The following is a 20,878-nucleotide window of genomic DNA, read 5'->3' as shown; positions in this document are numbered from 1 at the left end:
GAGGCTGTCTCTCAGCACTGCCTTTCCTTTCCTTGCTGGTTCATTATTCGGGGATGAAAAGACAAAAAGATCAAAGTAGCAAATGGCCAGTCTACCCTTTCAAATGCTCTTTTCCCTTTTCCCCTCTGTCTTTACATAACTGGACCTCCGACTTTATTTTTTTCCTCTTAAGGACTGGGAGATAGGATTCAGGCTTTAAGTGGCAGCGTCCCTCATGCATGTAATAGAGACATTTATATGCATACGGCCCAATACAAATCTTTAAGGAAGCTGTCACGTATTCAAAGATCTGCTTTGGAATGAGCCTGCTCAATGAAACGACTCCGAAAGACTTCGCATTTTGCTTCTGTTTAGCAGTGAGCAAGGCTCCTGCAAATGCTTGGCTGTGGGGGCCGAAGGAGGGGTGCGGTGTGAGCCAGGGAGCAGGGGCGGCGTGCGGCTCTCTGGAAAGTACTTCCTGTAACACTCTGCACTGCAATACACACAATTAAAAGACAAATTATGCCAGCTATATATGTAAAAGGGAGAACACAGCTTTCACCGTGACTATGAATCACGCCACCTCGTTTCCTGGGTCCACGGAGAAAAGTTAGGAAACGCCAACCACATGCTTTCTCTTCCTGACTGAAGGCTGTCACGCTCACTGCTTGGTTAATCACCGAAGAACCCGAGGCCAAAGGCGAGAGACCTCCCTCCTCCATCACTGGCTTTAGCTCTCTGAATCGAGAGCAAGAGCGGTTGGCTTACTGTCCGTCGATGAGCCAGGAGCTGCCCAAGGTGGGCTCAGTGTGCTCTTCGCACCTGTACCATGGTCCCCCTGGGGGTGCCTGGCACGTAGCAGGAGGCAATGCCGAATGCGTGCTCAGCTGAGCACCTACCGTGTGCTGATGCCTCCAGTGTTTCTGCAAACATGCTTCGCAGATTAACTAGAGAAGGACATTCTCTGCGGCTGAATACACACTGCACACTTTAGACTCACCCCGGGGCCTCTTTACTCATCACTTACGGGTGTGGAAACAAGGGACCTGCATTTCTAACTCGCTCCTCAGTTGACTCTCTGCACCTTCAAGTAGCAGAAACATGGGTCTAGGTATCGGTGACCTAGGCTGTGCTGGGAATCTCTTTCATGTGATGCGGGCAGCGAGCACGGGGGCCCCGGGGTGGGGTTTGCAGAGAAGGGGTTCCTGGGCATGCTCGATACAGAGCAATGAGTACAGTAGACATCGGCATATTTTGAAATTGCTGATTGGTTTAAAAGGAGACTACACTCTAATTAGATGCAAGGCCAACCTTTTTTCTTTTCTTTTCTTTTCTTTTCTTTTCTTTTCTTTTCTTTTCTTTTCTTTTCTTTTTTCTTTTCTTTTCTTTTCTCTTCATTAGGATAGTTAGGACTTTGTAAAAAGCTGTGAGCTGTAGAAAAAAGATTTTCAATTATTTTCATCTGAGACAGTAGCGAGGGAACTCGGTGCTTTTCAGCAGCCCCGATGGTCATGGCTCTCTGCAGAGGCCGCAGCCAGTGCCGGCCGTGCGGGGAAAGGAGATTGATGGCAGCGCGCTCCCGGGGAAGGGGGAAGGCACTCGGGGTTATACAGAAGAGCTCTTACTCTAGTTTCTACCCGCTGACCTAAAACACACCTGACGGACGTGGTGCCCCTCTGCTGTGGGCCTGGCAGTTCTTCTGAAAACCAGTTCCTTCTTTATTCAATTTAAACTTCACTGGGGCCAGTTCACACTGAAGGTCGGTGAATTTACCAGCAGAGCCCACAACAGAGACAACTGATTTCAGGGAATGGGGTAGGCTTGCATGAACATGGGCACAAGCGGGCATCATCTGCTTACACTTTCAGATTGCCTCCGATGTGGCTAACACCCAAGGTGACTAAATGCTGTCTTCACCGCATTGAGGACATTGTCAGGGTTCAAAGACTGCACTTGGAAAAAAAAATCAAGGAAAACAGCTAGGGGCAAGTCTTTTTATAATCTTCTATATTTTACGAACACCTTATAAAATACAACACACGTGTATTTATAAAATTGGGAAAATAATAAAAATAATGAAGTAAAAATATAGTAAAATAATCCCTTCTCTCAGAGAAAACCAGTATTAATCTGTCTGTCAGCCAGCAAATCAGTTCTTGTCTATGCGTGCTCTTTAATTAAAAAAATGAATAAAATGGACCGGCTGCACATTGTGCCTGGGGATGCCCTGTCCTGTTTACTTGCACAGTCGGCTGGCCGGGGGCCTGCCTGTGTCTGCCCGGTGATGCTCAGACCAGCCGTCCAGCCAGGCTGCGGCAGGAGCCGAGGGCAGAAGGAGGGAGACCCTTCTCCTCCCCAGCACGTCAGTTCCGTTCCCAGCCCAGAGCCGTCTCTCCCTGGGCCCCGTTCTCCTGGGGCCCTGCCCTCAGCTGCAGCATCCAGGGGTATCACCTCTTCCCTTCCTTTCTCCAGCCTTGGAGGAGGTAGTCGCTTCCCCCAGGGCACGTCTCTGGCTCACCCTGATGTCCCTGTCTGTCTCCTCCACGTCTCCTATGGACCCTACTGTGTACTCCGCTCCTTCTCCATGACAACTAGGGATAGTTTCCCCTCCAGACTGCACCCCGCCCGAACCCACTGTTCCCAGGCACTTGCTCTGGCTATTCCTGTCCTGCAGCGAACAAAGCGGTAAGAACTGGCCATTCTAGAAAGGCCACATGTGCAGGGGCGTCTCATCTAGGCCCATAAGTGAATTCCGGATCTCAGCGCACACGCAGGGAAGCAGCCGCACACGTGGGAGGAGGAGGGACGAAAACGAGCAGACGTCGCACTGTCGGCTGGAGATCTAACTATGACACGCCCCGGGCTTCACTGCAGAGTGAGTCAGGAAGCGAGCAGAGACGCACCTAAGTGCCAGGCCACCGTGGAATATTCTCGGGGGCCTTTTAGGGCCTTGCTCAGAGGTTCGCTGCTGAGACTGCAGTGTCTTCATTTCCCTGCGCCCTTACTCTTCTGGCCACAAGACTGTCCACAGTCTGTATAACACGGCATTAGAACGGGGAAGTTTTCAACAGCGTGCACATCCTCCTTCATAAGGCACTGAGCCAAGGACACGCCAAATTGTTATATTATCACATAATTTATTTCTTTTTTAGCTTTTTCAGGTCTATTTATTTTTGAGAGAGAGAGAGAGACAAAGGCAGAGCACAATGGGGGAGGAGCAGAAGGCAAGGGAGACACAGAATCCGAAGCGGGATCCAGGCTCTGAGCTGTCAGCACAAAGCCTGACGTGGGGCTCGAACTCACCACGAGATTATGACCTGAGCTGAAGTCAGATGCTCAACTGACTGAACCATCCAGGTGCCCTTAAACAACGTACTTCTCTTATGGAAATCTGCATTTCCACATAGTTGAAGTGTTAAAAGTTAAAGTTTCTGTAAGGGAGCCACCGTGAGTGACAATGCAGGCATTTCACGATGTCCCAGATTAGAGCATGGCTAGCCTGCATGAGCTTCTGACAGCACTGGTGTTGATTGACTTGTGTGTATGTGCATTTACTTTATCTATCTGTCTGTCTACCTACCTATCTCTCTACGATTTATCTATCTATCTATCTATCTATCTATCCATCCATCCATCCATGATCTATCTATCTATCTATCTATCTATCTATCTATCTATCTATCCATCCATCCATCCATGATCTATCTATCTATCTATCTATCTATCTATCTATCTATCCATCCATCCATGATCTATTTATCTGTCTATCTGTATCTATCTACCTATCCATGTATCTATCTACCTATCTATCATCTATCTATCATCTATTTATCATCATCTATGTAGTGTAATTGATTTCTTTATCTAGGTCTACTACTATTGACCTCTTGCTCTCATACACAATAGTAGTTACTTTAGCACCATGCACATATGGCCATAAATACTTCTACAGTTTCTTCCCCTCGCCCCCTAAGCCAAGTGGGAGGAGGCTTCAGGGGACCCTCTCAGATGCTGACACTGTCCCACCAGTTAGGGAGACATTGCAAGCCGGTGCTGGACTCCACTGAGAAGCACAAAACCAAAATTAGGCAGGTGATGGGGGCGAAGGACCAGCCCCTGCTTCGGTGAGATGAGTCTTGTCCGCTCTCGAACGTGGAGAGCATAGAATATACTACGTTTTTGATGATCTACAAAGGACATGGGGTCCTCAAGCCCAAATCGTGTGACATCCTGGCCAAGGGGAATGATGAAGGCCAGTGCACGGGGCCTGCGTGAATGGACAGCAGAAAGCAGGGCTTTCAGAAAGTGGGGTAGCAGGGGCCCACGGGCTCAGTGGCACCTGGTGCCTGGGTCCCTGGCAGCCGAGCGTCTCAGAAAGACATGAAAGCACTGGGGCAGAGTGAGCCCCGAGCACTGAAAGGCACAGTGATGTTTTGAGGCCACGCAGCAGAAGGAAAGTGACAAGACAGGACCCCGCGGCCCCTGTGCAAACCCTCCTCGGTGGTTGAGGCAGGAGGGGCCTGACCTTCCCGTCTGGTTTCTAAGTACAGTCACTAAAAAGGACTACAAGTTCTTCATTACTGGACGGGGTCATGGTGCCCGTGAAAGCAAACAGGGGGCATCCTATTACCAGACAGAAATGCCAGCGGAGCTGCTGGGGTTTATCTGGTTCCGAAGAAAGGGCTCTCTGCTGAACATATTAAAAAGCCATGTGAGCCAAAAATAAAATGGAATCTGATGACATCCCCTGAGTTGTCCCTGTTCAACTGTCAGGTATGTGAGAGCAAGGGCATTAGAATGATCGGGAAGGTCTTGCTTTTTAAAGGGAAAGGAGACTTTCTTCTTCTACCAGGGACACATAAGCTTGGTGGTAAAAAGGCCTACGACACTGGTTTAGGGATGGCTGATAAAGAGAGCAGCGGTCACAGCCACGAGCCTGTCTGTTAAGAACACGTGGAATAAGAAGAATCACATTTAACTGTGAATAGCGCTACCAGAGAAACAAAGAGCTAAATGAAATAGCGGCCGTGAACACACTTTTAAGTAAAACTACTCATTCATTCCTTTATTTGTAAATGGAAGCTCCCTCCGGCAGTCAGCGGCAAGGGACTCCTGCAGACAGTATGTGGCCGTGACCCTGGGTACTGGTGCAAGACGGAGGCTGGATCAAGATTTAGATTCAAGAGTGAGCAGGGAGAGCAGCGCAGGGGATTGTATTTGGTGATTAAACGGGCTTCTGATTTTACCGTGAGTTGAAAGGTGAGACAAATACGGAAAATCGGCTGTACTGTGTTATTTTGTTGAAGCAGGTTGCGAGGGAGGAAGGGTGTGGGAGGCGGCCAGGGAACTGAGTGCAGTTCGCTTCTGGATCTGCTGACCTGAAGACACCAGCCAAGGAGAGGTCCTAACTGGCACGTGCGCAGGCGTGGGGCCCACAGACAAACAGAAGGGAGTTGCCGAGTTGCCTCCTGTACGACACCGAATTGTGAGAGTATATAACGTCCTGGGAAACACCGGTATTTACGGAATGGAAGTAAATTCACTTCTCAGTCAAATTTACAATCCCCTTCTCTACCACGGTATTTACAGGATGCAAAATATAATTTCCAGAGAAGAGGCAGTTGGGATTACCAAGTGACAAAAACGCAAAACTTTGGAATATACTCTTGAATACAGTGCATCACATCAGGATGTACATAAAGATTGGATTTTGGGAAAAGAAATGGAAGATCACTTCAGGCAAATACAAACGGGTCTGATAATTTTTCATGTGTGGTTTCAGATTTCTATCTGAGGTCTGCTAAAAAGAGTCTCAATTTCATGTGTAGTGGTAAATTGATCTCTCTATAGCCATCAATATTTATAGGCAGAGGCCTCTATTTTTTACTTTTCCATTAAGTGATTCTCTCTAACAGTAATGCTTGCTTACATTCTGATTGACTTTAAGTCATAAACACTAATAAACAAAGAAAGTTAGGAGCATGCAGTATTATTGTTAAGGGTCCTTATCTGGAATCGGAATATAGACATTGCCTAGAAATTTCCATACCCGAAACTTATGAATATGCCTCAACGTTCCTTTTAAGGAAAAAAAAAAAAAAACAATCAACTAATGATACGATATCAATAGTCTAGGAAACTTCAAGCTGCTTATTTATAACTGTCAGTCCATGAAGACAGCAACATCTATTAAATCTTTGAAGAAATAGTAAAATTCCCTAAGTGAGATCCTGCCTTTTCTCTTCCAGACAAAACCCTGGATAAGGAAACGTTTATCAGGTCTCCTACAAAAATTTATGCCAAAGGCAAAACTGCTTCGAGCCACAGAGTACCAGGAGGCTTGTGGAGTTAATTTTTATTTTTCCAGAAGGCTGCCCAAGAGGTGAACGAATACAGATGTAAATTACGCTCATTCTGGGCCGGTCAAGATATCACATACCCTTTACGAGCACCAGTTTGGCTTGGACCAGACAGATTTCATTGTTATGTCTGAGGATTCCGCCTGGAGAAAAGGAAGGGAAATAAAAGGAAGGCTTCCTATTGATTAGTTCATCTCCTTTTTCTTTTGATTTAAAGGTTCACCTTCTGAGTCTTCTTGGGCACATTATGCCTCCCACAAATCTCTGGGGTGAAGGCTAGCTGACAGGCTACCGAAGGCGTTCCTGGTGCAGGTGGAATTGGGAAATCGAACAGGCTACGATTTCCTCTGCATTCAGGTTACATAAATATGTTTAAGGGCAGAGGCTGCATCATCAGCATGTCACCTGCAATCTACTGGAGTAGATGAAGATCTTGACTTCTCAGAGATCTGAGTAACAACATCAATTTGCCTGATACATTTCAAATTTAGTTCATTCAATGACAGGGGTAGATCTTCTTCAAGGAGAAGGAAAAAACAAAACAAAACTCGGATGCTTTATAGGCTGGCCACGAATCAGTAACATCATCATTCCCCCACATCATTTCTATCAGCGATGTTTTGGTAATATGGTTCTCATAAAGCCTGTGGAAATCAGTGACATGAACACTAATAATCAAGGTCTATGTGTCTGGATTACAACTTTACCTGCAGGGATTCAGTTTAGGGGATGGAAAAAGAATCCTGATGGAAACAATCAAAATCTACCCACAGAAAGACACATCTGCCAGCACATTAGATAAGGGGGCAATACGTTTTCAATCTGTCATAAAATTACATCTTATAATATGTAGTATACAAGTTGCAGAGAATGCTTTCATTTCCTTAAGGCAGGTAATATTGAAAGGATCTTCTAAAATCCGCAGTACAATTTCACACACCTCTTTGCTCCATGAAAATATTAGCCATAAAGCTAAACGATAAAGAACATACTTTTTTTTACAAAAAATCTCTTAGATCAAGGTAGACCTACTTATCATGAAAACAACCTGTATATTCAGTGAGAAACAGGATGTCTCATTAATGTAAGTTAAAACATCATTTAGGGGCACCAGGGGGCTCAATGATTTAAGCATCAGACTTCAGCTCAGGTCATGATCTCACAGTTCGTGAGTTCTAGCCCAGTGTGGGGCTCTGGGCTGACAGCTCAGAGCCTGGAGATTGCTTTGGATTCTGCGTCTCCCTCTCTCTCTGCCCCTCCCCTGCTCACACTCTGTCTTTCAAAAATAAAATAAACATTAAAAAAGATCTAAAAAAACATTATCCAAAAGTTTTCTCTTCTATTACGATTGTCACAGGTAGAGAAATATCTCTGTTTCTGCACTGACTTTCCACTAAAAGTTTTTAAGCATGAAGGAACAGCACAAAAATATAATATAACTGGTTATATTTTCTCTATCATCTGCTGAAGCGGTATTAATTACACTATGATAAATCAAAATAAATCATCTCACATGACTTGCAAAACATTGCTTGATGCACTGAATACATTCCTAAGATCTAAAAATGGACAGATGTATTTTTTAACCAATGAAAGACATTTTACCATTAACTTAATTTGAGCAAGTCAATTGGGTCCCTAATACAGCCAGTTGGTGAGATGACCCAGGAAATAGTTTCCCTTCAATATCTGTTACTGAGGACTTCAAAATTTTGCCAAATACAGAGCTGCTCTTTCATGGAGAGACTTTCAGCTATTGTTGGGGAGATAGGACTCCTACTTGATGCAACATCTCAAGGTAATCATATGTGCCTCGACTTCTTGCCCAACACGGGAGCTTCAGAACAGCTTTAGGAAGTTAACGGTTATCTTCTCTTTAATTCCAAACTCTATGAATGTGGCAACTGAGGGCTCAGTGTCCTCCTTCAAGTCCTGGCCATGGAGTCCCCATGTGCCCCGTGCATCTTCTCTACCACACCACGTGGATTCTATGACTACAGACCACAAACGCTTTAAGAATTTCATACACACCACGGTGGAGATGGGAACACACGTGATACTCGAAATGGAAGGTGAACTATGGTATTGGGACCCACCACCCCATGGTGGGTTGACTAGTGTACCCTCAAGATTCATGTCCACCCAGAACCCCAGAATGTGACCTTACTTGGAAATAAGGTCTTTCAAAGGTGTAAGTACATAAGACGAAGTCACACTGGAGAGGGCGGGCCCTAAATCCAACGCCTGGTGTCTTTAAACAGGAGGAGAGGAGGCCATGCGAAGACAGAGGCAAAGACTGGAGGTGTGTTTACTAGCCAAGCCGTGTTGACTCCTGGCAGCCACCAGAAGCCAGGAGAGAAGCCTGAACAGATTTCTCTTGGATTCTGCAAAAGGAGCCAATCCTGCTGACACTTCATTTTGGCTTCTGGCCTGTGGAACCATGGGGATCCATTTCTGCTGCTTCAGGCCACGCAGTGTGTAGGACTTGGCTAAAGAACCCCCAGGAGACATGCATAGCTATTCAATCTTTGGTGCCTCTCTGAACTTCACCAAGGCTGACTTACCTCGAAAACTGACATAGCAATGTTTATACACGAGCTTGGGGTGAAAATGTCTCAGGAGCACTTTATAACCAGAAAATGCTATGCAAGCATCCGCCATCCCTATTGATCAGGGAAGGGAGAGATCAATGACATTTGGATTAGGCCGAGAACTTGCTCCTAAGATGGATAAGGTTTGGAAAGATAGGAAAGGGGCATTTCAGGTGAAGAAAACCACACGAGCAAACACAGAGGTGGAGGAAGGGAGGAGTCACTTTCTTTTTCTTTTTCTTTTTTTAATTTTTTAAAAAATATATTTCCGAGAGAGAGAGAGAGAGAGAGACAGCATGAGCAGGGGAGGGTCAGAGAGAGAGGGAGACACAAAATCTGAAACAGGTTCCAGGTTCTGAGCTAGCTGTCAGCACAGAGCCTGACACGGGGCTTGAACCCACAAACCGTGGGATCATGACCTGAATCGAGGTTGGAGGCTCAACCGACTGAGCCACCCAGGTGCCCCGGAGGGGTCACTTTCAAATGAATCAAATGTGGTAAAGAAGTTCCACAATGTTATGACTTAAAACTACTCCCCTTCTAAGCTGTGAATGTTGAGACAGTGGACACATGTATTCGTTTCCTGGTGCCTTTGTAACCAATCGTCCCAAACCGGTTGGCTCGAAACAAGAGACGTTTGGTCTTTCACAGATTTGGAGCCGGGAACTCTGGAATCTGGCATCTTTGCACTCCTGAGAGTCTAGGGGACACCCCTTCCCACCTTTTCTAGCTTCTCACGGCCCTGAAGTTCCCGGCCCTGTGTGGCATCTCTCCATTTCCTGTCCCCATATTTGCATGGCCTCCTTTCTCTCTCAAGTCTCTCTCTGCCTCATAAGCATACACGTCCTTGGATTTAAGAGTTCCCCCAGATAATCCAGGTTAATCTCTTCACCTCAAGATCCTGAATTTCATTACATAAGCAAAGATCCTTTTTTTTTTTTTTTCCAAATAAGATTCCATTCACAGATTCTAGGGATGAGCACATGGCCACATCTTTCGGGGGCTGCCATTCAGCCCACTGCAACATTGAAGGAAGAGAAGGAGGCTGAAATGCAGACACTTCATCTCAGGCAAGAACGGTATCACCAATTTGATTTGTATAAACCAGGCCACTCACATCAAGTGTCCCATCTGGGATCCAAAGACCATCACTTTGTTTACAATAAATTATCGCAATAAACAACTTTCAGACAAAGGCCTTATGAGCGGACAACAAAGATCAGATAGGCAGGTATCATGTATTTTAGAACTATTACTTTGACCTGCATTTTCATTAATTTAATTTTTATTACTTCAGATTGCTTCAGCATCTCCTATTCACTTTTCTTACATTAAAATTTAGGACCTTCAAAATACTGTTTCCCATTAGAGTTAGTTCAGAATCACCTTAACGGAAATTCAAATTTCCTGAGAGCCAATGTCTTCTTCCAAATCATAATTCTTCTTTCTTTCGAGATTCTTAATTTTAAGAGCCAATAAAATTAGACACACTTCTGGATTTAATGCTTATCCATCATTTAAATCACCAGTGGAAATTTAAGAGCAACTCCTAAAACAGCTAATCCATATATGATTTAAAATTTGCTAAAACAAATAACAACAACAAAACCCCTCTGCCTTCTTTAGTGCAGATTCATGCTCATTAATGAGACCCTGTTAATATTTCATGCACAACCTCTTCCCATTTACTTTAAAATATTTCTGTAATGGAGATTGGAAAATACACCAGGCTCCTATGAGTAATGAAAAATTCAAATGTGTTTAGGAAAGATCTTCAGCTATAATTCAAATAACGTTGCTTAAATATTTCTAAAAGGACCTATGAGCCTCTACTCCAAAGAAGAATCAGAAGCATGGCAGGGTCCCGTGGCTAGAGTGGAATGGTCAGATGGGTGAGTCTATCCTCGTGGGCTGGGTGTCAATATCATTACCAGCCATGATGATCATCCTTCTTGTGAGATGTGAGTCTCTACTAACAAAACCAGTAAGGCAGTCATGGAAAAGCAAGTAGTGATCAGAAAGATGCTATAACCCACCCATCTGGCCACAGAAGAGGCCACAAAGAAATCCAAGACCCCCAGAACCATTGAGCTCTTCCTTGGGATCGACTTTATCACCAAAGGGCTATTCAGACACGCTCATACTACTGTCTAAAATCAACCTTTCATGCTGTTTCTAAACCAATTAGCTCTTTGCTACATCTCTTGATTTATAGAATGCAGAATATGCTGCTTTTCTTGAAAATGCAATAGCTCAAAATTGAGAACATGGAGCTACATCTGATGATTAGAATGGCATATGGCCATTGACATATTGCCACAAATTACATATAATCTATATATACATATACTGTAACATGTGAACAAGTCCTTAGGGAGTCCTTGGGCTCAGACTCATTAGGAGATCTCAGTGAAATGAAAGGTTTTTTTTTTTTTTTATAAAACCACAAAATTGACTCCATTTATGGAAAATCCTGCTTAAAACATAAAGGCACTTTTACAGAAAAATTCATAATTCCGTGGGGTTCGGCCTGGTGGCAGCTAATCAATTGACTTGCTCCACTTTGCTCTATTGCAGTTGGAGCTCAATGAAATAATTGTACTTACTCAAACTATTCGTTGTTTACTCTCCAAATTTTTAAAACACAATTGAAACTGAAATTCTGTTAAGTGCTCGTAGAATAATTTTTAGAAACACACATAAAATAATCAACAAAATATTATTCCAAAGCCCTGTGTCATTCAGTTTCATGCACTTGGTGTTTTTCAATCTGGAGCATCTCCAAGATGCTATACAAACAGACTTAGGAGGCGGGTCAGGTACAGATGGACTTAAGATAGTTTCCACGGCACTTGGAAGAAAAAAGGAAAATGATTTTCCAAAATCACTGGTTATATCCTATTACGGTATTTCATTTGAAACTTATGAGTTCAATAAAGGCCCAATAAGAAAATATATATTAGAGAATTCAAATACGGAACTAGGAGATTGCTATTGTTATAAAGAAAATTAGGGACATCTGGGTGCCTCAGTTTGTTGAGTATCTGACTTTTGACTTCAGCTCAGGTCATGATCCCATGGTCGTGGGATCAAGCCCTGAGTTGAGCTCTGTGAACCTGCTTGGGATTCTTTCTCCCTCTCTCTCTCTCTCTTCCTCTGCCCCTCCTTTGCTTGTGCATGTGTGCACACACTCTTTCTCTCCTCCAAAACATAAAATAAAATAAAATAAAATAAAATAAAATAAAATAAAATAAAATAAAATAAAATAAAATAAAATAAAATAGTTAAACGCTAACTCTCTCAAATATAAAAGATAGTGAATAAGTTAATAACACTCCGGGAATGTGTGTGTGTGTGTGTGTGTGTGTGTGTGTGTGTGTGTGTGTGTGTAAAATCTCAGTTCACCACACAGCGCCATGCTACTGCAACGTTTCCTTGGGCTCCTGGCCGCCGTCCATTCAGGTGTATTTCCTACCGGTCCCAGTCCTTCTTTACTCTCGGTTTCCAGGATTCTCTCTCCTGCTATGTTTCTTCCTTCCCATGCTCTTCCTGAGTGAAACTTTCAAGATACACATTTCCAAAAATATGCCTAGGTTTCTAAAAACAACCAACCCCTTTAATTTTACTTGTTGCATCCTACAGAAATTGTTATTAAAAACCTCAAATTCAGAACAACCACGCTGACTATCCGGGCTGCCCCTTTGTGCTCCAGGGCTTCCCCTCGTGGTCGGCACTAGAACCATCCATGCATCAGCGCAGGGGAGAGACCTCTGTCATCTCAAGCGATGGCTCCTCCCCTGCTGTGGACATGTAGCCAGTCAGCGTCCCACCCTCCCCGAGAGAACACCACCGGTGGAGCCTCTGCTATCGTCGGAGCGCAGTCCTTGCCTGAGCGTTTCCATCGCCACCTTCCTTCCCCCGCAACCCGCCCCACATTGTGTCCTCCGTTGCCCTCTCCTCGTCCCCCACGCCGTCTGAAAGTATTTCGAGAGTTAACTCTGCCGTGAGGACAGAGTCCTGAGCAGTACGTGCATATTTTTTCATGATTTGGCTAAAGCAGCCAATCTCTATAGACTCAACTGCACTTCTTGTACCATTTCCCAACTAGGGCGTGGGTGGACGCGGCAGAATGGCCCCGGCACCCTCGGGAGTAGCTGCCTTCTTGTCCAGCATAGTTAGGAGGGGGGAACATTCCCAGACTTCCTTGCAGCTAGCCCCCCCCCCACCCCCCCGGCAGCCCCATATTTAGAAGCAGATGTGCCGGGGCTGTACTTCCTCTCTGTTTTGCCTGAGAAGCATGTCACGGAGCCTGGAGATCACTGGGCCCCGTCTCTCGGTCACCGGCTTCTTCCACGTCAAGTGTCAGGGGATGGGCACTTGACTGGTGGCGGTGATGGCGGCAACTGGAGGCTGTTCCTGTGGTGGCATCAGGGTCTCAGCTGGGCTGGAAGCTTCCTGATCGAAGACGAGGCCTCAGCCGTGCTGGAAACCCTTGTCCTGTGCTCTGGTTTTGAGTCGTTCTAGAAGGTCCAACGTAGCGAACTGCCAGCTGTTTCCTACCCACACTGCTTTCCACTTGAGCGGCTCCGCGGATTCTGCCCCTCTGCCACCGAATCCTGGGGGACGCCCCTGCCCTTCTCTTCTGAGATTCTGCGTCTCTGCTGGAATACTTCTTCCTCTCAGCCTTACTGAGCTCTAACTCAGTAAGCTCTGGCCACCCCCAGAGGCCTGGGTCACATTTCCCTCTTCCAGGTGAATATTTCTGCACTTCTTTAGGAGCCCAATGTTACTTCCTCCTCCAGGCTAGTGCACAACTTTGTTCCTATTACCAGTGTTATAATAAGCAAATTCTATCATAATTATTGGTTAATTTACCTTCTCCTTATTTGTGGAGAATGAGATGTTTGGGGGTGAGGAATATGGTTTATTCGTCTTCGATTCGCTAATGCTCTTGGTTTGGCACACAGGAGCGTCTCCGAAAAAACACTGACTGAAATGATCTGAAATATGCTGAGTGTGAGGCAGTGCCTGGAGCGTTCACCCTCTGATATACAAATTCTCTAAGGACCAGATGGAGGGAAACTGAGGGCTACAAATTCAAAGCTAGAATATAATCCCACAGATGGGGGCTGGATCAGAGGGGAGGGGATGTAGACTTAAGTATCAAGAGATGGCTGCAATGTGGCCTTGTGAAGAAGACAAGGAGGGTACTTCAAGCTTGAGCACAAGCAGTGCAAGTGGGGAGGTGCGTGGAGTTAAGGAAACAGTGAGTAGATTGGAAAAAGTCCCCTAAACAGAGGTTTTGCACAGGAGGGTTGTGACAGAAGTCATGGCTCAAACGACTGGCATCAGCTCAGAGAAGCCTGGGATATTAGCCCAGCCTAAGGGGTGAGACTTTTCTAGACAGGTAAGGGGAAGTCCTTGAAGGTATGCAAGAAACAAGAGTGTTGGGGGTAACTTTCTTTACTAACGGTGACACGTGCCTTAACAAAAATAATATAATGCTAAAAGCTTGTGGAAGGTAAGTAAACTCAGAAAACCAGTATTTGTTTGGATTAAGGAAAGGATCCCAAAGTTCAGAGAAGAGCTCTCTGTATTAAATCCAAGGTCCTTTTGCTCACATTATGTTATAATCTGGGGAACATTCCAGCAGGATCTGACCGCCTGCTTTATCATCCACCTTCCAAAGATGCAGAGTCCTCATCAGGTTAAAATAAAATAGCTTAGAAGAGGAAAATTGTGTGGGTTGTTCACCCGACTGTCATTCGTTGAAATAACAAACTCTAAAATATCTAGAACTTTAAAGCTTGTCCTCAAGACGTTCCATCCCTTACTGCATGTGATACATCGTGCTTCATTGACTTACCCTTCCTGCGTAGTGCATGACCGTGAACGCCGTGCCCTGGTCTTTGAGCGCAACATTACCGTTGCCATCCTTCATGGGGGAATAGACTGCGTTTGTGTTTGAAGATTCTAGGAGACTTTGTAGCTTTTTGGGAAGATTCGTTTCCATCGACCAAATCATTTGACTTTCTTCATCCAATAAAGAGAGAAATCCAGATGGTTTCTGAAAATCAAGAAGAGATAGTATGTTTCATCTGTTACTCAATTTGATGATTTTGTTATTGTTCATGTATGCTCATTTGTATTTTCATTGTGTTCATATAAGCACTCAAAAAATGAATCCGTCTACTTTTAATACATATCTGTGTTTGCTCACTATCGTATCCTGGACACCTAGCAAAACTCTTGATGTAATGGAGGCCCTAAACAGTATTGATTGATTACGAATTGATGGATGATGAATACATAAAAGTAAAAAGTGTATCTTAATGTCATTAAAACACTGGAGTTATTTACAAGTATGTTCTCATCTCAATAAGAAAAAGAAAATTTCTAACTAAAGGAGAGGGGTTTTTTTTTTTACCCATACCCCATATCTACCACTTTATAGTTAAGGTGGGTCAGCTAACTTATCCGAAAACAGAACCTATGATCGTGCTGAGTCATAAAATATTGTAGAAAACTCCATTCAGCAAGAACTAGAAGTGACTATAATATTAAGACCTAGAAAAAATAAAGACGGAAGCTGTAACTTGTAAAATTCAGATTAGAAGTCTGATAGCTAAAGTCATACATAAGGAACCACTTAAAATTAATTTCACGTGAAGGACAGGCAGGCTGTGTGAAAGAGTTCTCAAGCTCTGACAATTTGTTCCCCATACACACAACGCCGTTGGGCCCGCACTGTTTACACATCAGGTGAATAACTTTCACCCAGTGCTGTGCTGCTTTATCTTTTCTTTCCTAGGAAAGTTTTCTGTTGACCTGTCAATTCTATCTTTAAAGATAAGGTAATTTATATTATTTATTTACCTTATTCTGTCACGTATTTTAATTTTTCACATCAACTCAGTGTGCTTTTGGAAATGTGAATCCCACAAAAATAATTCTTCTCAGGAAGTGAAGAGATCAATATTGACCCCTCTAGCGATTCAGTTTGCATTTTTACCCGAGGTCACCCAACCATAGCATCACAGACCTTCAAGATGTTATTTATTTGGCCAGTAGAAAGTTATTTCTTTGTAGCTGAAATATTCTAGTTGTCCTAAGCCTCTTGGAGTTGCCTATTCATGGTAAAGGAAATGCAAAGACTATATATAGATATCTGAGGGCTGCAAAAGTTGGGATGCTTCCAGAGCCACTGAGAGAAGAAAGTTTGAAAGTGGCAGCCATGAGGAGGCGTGGCGGGAGCTCACACACCAGGAGAAACCCTTGGGGAACCCTTTGGCAACTAAAGCACCATCTCTGGAATGAGCAGACGGATAGGCTCCCCGGGAAAGAAGGAGAAGGAAGAACCGATTAAGTGAGAAAGAGCCCTGGGAAGGAACTAGGAAGGCGCACCAGAAGCAAGTCCCACTTCAGCGAACTCTCTAGGTCACTAAGACCTTGAGAGACCTTTATTACCAAAAGAAAACTGTTTCAGATAAGGAGATCTAGAGAAGGAAGTCCACCGTGTGGTACATCGCAAGATTCTCAGAGAGCACGCGACCCCAGAAAGAGCCGGAGGTGACAAAAATATATATGTACACAAAGTGGATGGATAGACACTTTGCAAGAAAAGTCAACACGAACTTGGCAGAGGACTTGCCCGGAATGTACTAAAAGACCAGAGATTCTCCATTTCAATTTATTTGCTGAAGAGTAAGATGTTGATATGGAACATGAGAAGCTGCTTCTTTTCCTATGCATTTGGGCATCACGCCACGATGCACTTCCACGTGCTGTTACACGTCCACCACCCCACTCGCCTGCCCCCACCATGAGCCCATACAGACACCCAGTGGAAGGGTACATGGTTGGTTAAGGATGTTGCAAGTGCATCCATATTTCACGGGCAGTGAAAGACCTTTTCTTTGGAGGCTAGAATTTAAAGCTTTAATGGCTGTTTCAGTAACTCAAAGTCAAGGCCTCAATGAGTATAAGGGAAAGGATCAATTCCCAAAGAACCAGATGACTCTACTACAAAGCAAGATGATATTTTCCAAGGATGAGATGGCTGGATACCAAGATAATTTGTATTGTCTCCCAAAATTTGAAAATTTGTACATGTTATGTTTTCTGAACATTTAATATAAAGCCATGAAAGAATGGTGGTAATCAAATTTATAGACTTGGAAACTTGCTGAAGTGTCTAAAGAAGAAAATAGAACATGGAGAAAAATCCATAAAAATGACCCTCGGTTCCTTCAGAAGTGAGGGTTCATGACAGACTGAGTTGTTCTACCAAAGTATGTACCGTTTCACCTCAACAACAGAAGGGTCTAGCGCATTCTGTGGTAAATGTGTGGTAAAATGAGTTAGACATGTGGACAGTTGGGTAAGAATCTGGACCCGCCCCCATGCTTCATGTACATAAGACAAATATATGTTTGTTGAAGTATGAATATGGCCTATGCAAAAATTACAGAGATTTGTGAGAAGTAGAGGATTATGGGTACTAGGAAGGAAACAATAAGCTTCCTTGGTATTGTAGGGTACGCTTGTCTGCCACACAGAGCTGCGTATTTGTAGGTAAACACCCAAGTTTCACCCTATACTTGCTATTCAACTTCATTTTTGTGGGCATCAAAGAGAAGTAGCATTCAGAAACATCCACTCTCACTTCCAAGTCATTCTGATGAGGGTCCTCCTATTGAAATAATCACCCCACCGTGAAATCTCAAGGATAGTCACTGAAGAGATAGAACTAACGTCATGCGGCTGACCACTGGTGAGCAGTCAAGGGTACAGCAGGGAGAATGAGGGTGAAGGGCATCTGTAGCCTCTCATACACAGTTCACTATATGTTACTCTTTGTTTGAAGTCACTCTTTAACCTTACATGGACATGGACATGTACTACATGGGTCATGATGAGGGAGGGTCTTCTGGAGGAAGAGAGCTTCTTCTATAATTAAAAAAAAAAAAGAATTTTTTTGACAAGTTGGTAACAGCGATGAGAATATTTTACATATTAGTTAGATGTATCAATTCAGAAGTCTCCATTTATAGAAAATAAAGAGTAGAAAATTACATCTTACGCTCTTCAGTAGGTGAGGGGTGTCAGTTTTAAACAATGTTTGAGTATCTTGGAGATATTACAGATGTATATAATATCTTCCTATATTAGGAGGTAAGATACGGTAGGTTTTTGTTTTTACGACAGAGATCGCGAGGCAGAGACCAACCTCTGCATAGGTCTTAAGATTATGTGGATGTATACTTTTTCCTCCAATGGTTTTGCATATTTCATCTTAGAATCTTTGAAGATAGGCTAAAAGGGTTCTATTGAATTTGTTCCATGATCTTGTTAGTCTTAGAACTGTTTTATGAAATACTAATTTGCACATTGAGCGTTTGTAACAGTGACACAGGAGAGTTTTGGTGACACAGCCAAGGCTGAATATCTTCCTAACAACATGGTCTGGTATTTCTAGTCTTTTCAATAAATTGAGAACCTTTCAAATGCCGCTTCAGGTAAAGCTAACCTGTGCTCCTCATTTGACTGAAAAAATATAAATACAATGAAGCCTCATATAGAAAGAGATCTCAAAAATAAGGCCCACTGAAAGAAAATTCTTTGTCTCCAGTATATTTAAATCCCGTAAAGTATCTAATTATATTATATGAATACCTGGAAAAAAAAATCCAAAACTCCAGTCTGGTTACCAGGAGAATAAGCTGTTTCCATGGTAACTCCCTCTTGTACACATTCCGTTTGCTCCTGTAGAAAAAGCACTTCACTGATGTAGTGGTGCGTCTTCTCATTGGTCATGTTGACACAAAGCTATTGTGGAGAGAAAGAAAACAATTCACAAGACAATTATGGCCATGCAGATCCACTCCTTCTGTGACCATTTCAGATTGGCGGCAGACGGACTCAAGAACGTTCCACACCGGTCAGTCTATTGAGATAAAGCATTACAGTATTGCTTGAGAAGCCAAAGTAGAGAGGTTCACTTGATATTGTTGACTTCATATGGTCTGATTATTCCATTGTGAACATGTTAAAAACAACAAAGAGTGTAATTTACAACATTAACAAATTGGGGGGTTAAAATATATTTGGGTATTTAAAAAAATTCCACGAGGAAATCATATCTGGCCTCTAGTCAGCAACTGAGGATAAAAGTTGGGTTTACCAGAAAAGCCCAGAGAGAGGAATGACATCTCCGGCCCCCTCATTTCTGTTTCGTGCCAAAAATGGCCAAGAGAACGTGCGTCTCCTTCAGAAAGAACTTCTCTAAGCATTGTTGCAGAAACTGGTTTCTTTATCAGAAAAAAATTTTAAAATCCTCCATCAAGTTTTCTGTCCATCAGGAAACAAATATGTTACTTCTTAATCTGAAAAATTATCTTAAAATACTAAAAATAAATAAAATACCCCAAATCTAACAAAAACAAAGTCTTACTTCCTCTCTAGGCTATCCTGTCACTTCTCTGCTTTCTTTTATAACAAGAAAACCTCCAAAGAGTTGTCTTTCCTTACAATCTCAAATTCTTCTCCTGACCCCACTGTTGAAGCTCCTCCAATAAACTTTTGCTCCCAATGTTCCACCAGAATCACTTTGGTGGAATTGGCAATGACGTGTGCATTCCAAAATCCACACGTCAATACTTGAACACAATCCACGTGTGTTCAATACTTGGTGTTCATTTTCCTTGATCTCCCAGTGATAACTCACAGGGATTCATTCTTATGTGTCTGCTGTCTTTCAGGACACCAAGGGCTTGTGGCCTCCTGCCCCCTGGGCCATGGCTTCTCTACCTCCTTTTATATCTCCACCCGGAGTGGCCCAAGACTCAGTCTTCTCTGTCTACACCCACATCCTTCATGAGTTCTTTCAGTTTCACAGACCATGTGCATGCGAGCAACTATATTACACCAGATAATACTCAGAAATCACTTCAAAATATTTAGAATTGAGTAAGTCATTGAAAATAATTACAGATAAACAATTTACATAAGTCAAAGTAACTGGGTAAAAAAGCTTTTAAGAGAAAGTCAAGGCTGCCTGGAGGGCTCAGTCAGTTGAGCGTCTGACTTTGGCTCAGGTCACGGTCTCACGGTTCATGAGTTCGAGCCCCACATCGGGCTCTGTGCTGACAGCTCAGAGCTGGGGGCCTGCTTTAGATTCTGTGTCTCCCTCTCTCTCTTCCCTCCCCCATGTACTCTCTCTCTTTCCCAAAAATAAAAAACACTAAAAAATTTTTAAAAATTAAAAAAAAAGAAAATCAAATCTCATCTTCAAAGAAAATAATATCGAGGATTATATTTAATATGAATGTGCTATAGTTATATAATGAAAATGCCAAAGATTTTATAAGCCATACAGACTGAAATAGTCACTGGAGAAAGAAAGACCACCCTGGGGCCCTCTTTGCACATACCCACATTCTTCCGCAAGTCTGGTATCATCATGACACCTGCTAAGTGGGAACTCCTCCTAAATATCCCTGTCCCTCTACTGGGAGCTCATGGCTTCTCTCCTGGACATATAAGAACAACCCTTATGTTCCAGCTTCCAATCAGCAGGCCAAGCCACCTTTGCAAATGACTAACACCAAGAATTCTTTAATTCTCCATGTGGGTGTCTACGCCTGCACATAAAGGTGTCGCTATTCACGAATTAAGAACAACCTAAGGATAGGGGCGCCTGGGTGCGCCTCAGTTGGCTGAATGTCTGACTCTTGATTTCAGCTCAGGTCATGAACACATGGTCATGAGATCGAGTCCCGAGTTGAGCTCCACGCTGACCACAGGGCCTGCTTAAGATTCTCTCTCTCCCTCTCTGCCCCTCCCTGACTCGTGCTCTCCCATTTTCTCTTTCTCTCTCTCTCTCTCTCAAAAAAAAAAAAAAAAAAAAAGACTAAATGAACACAGAAAAGAAAAAGCCATTTTCTCACA

At 43.5% G+C, this 20,878-nt stretch overlaps 1 protein-coding gene across 1 annotated transcript in view; it reads right to left on the bottom strand.

Annotated features, from left to right (window-relative positions):
- The window catches only part of MYO16 (myosin XVI), a 459,340-nt gene that overhangs the window by 152,655 nt on the left and 285,807 nt on the right, over positions 1-20,878 (bottom strand). Inside the window, exons 21-22 of the mRNA XM_039226658.1 lie at positions 18,605-18,757; positions 14,796-14,996 (exon numbers count right to left, since the gene is read on the bottom strand). Of these exons, the coding sequence (XP_039082589.1) occupies positions 14,796-14,996; positions 18,605-18,757 (354 nt within the window). The remainder of the gene's footprint in view (positions 1-14,795; positions 14,997-18,604; positions 18,758-20,878) is intronic.

The sequence above is a fragment of the Hyaena hyaena genome, unplaced genomic scaffold (assembly GCF_003009895.1).
Source record: "Hyaena hyaena isolate Hyena2069 unplaced genomic scaffold, ASM300989v1 scaffold_22, whole genome shotgun sequence".
In the NCBI taxonomy this organism is placed as follows: domain Eukaryota; kingdom Metazoa; phylum Chordata; class Mammalia; order Carnivora; family Hyaenidae; genus Hyaena; species Hyaena hyaena.
Note: the sequence above shows the minus strand (reverse complement) of the source record. Positions and strands in the feature narration are given on the sequence as shown.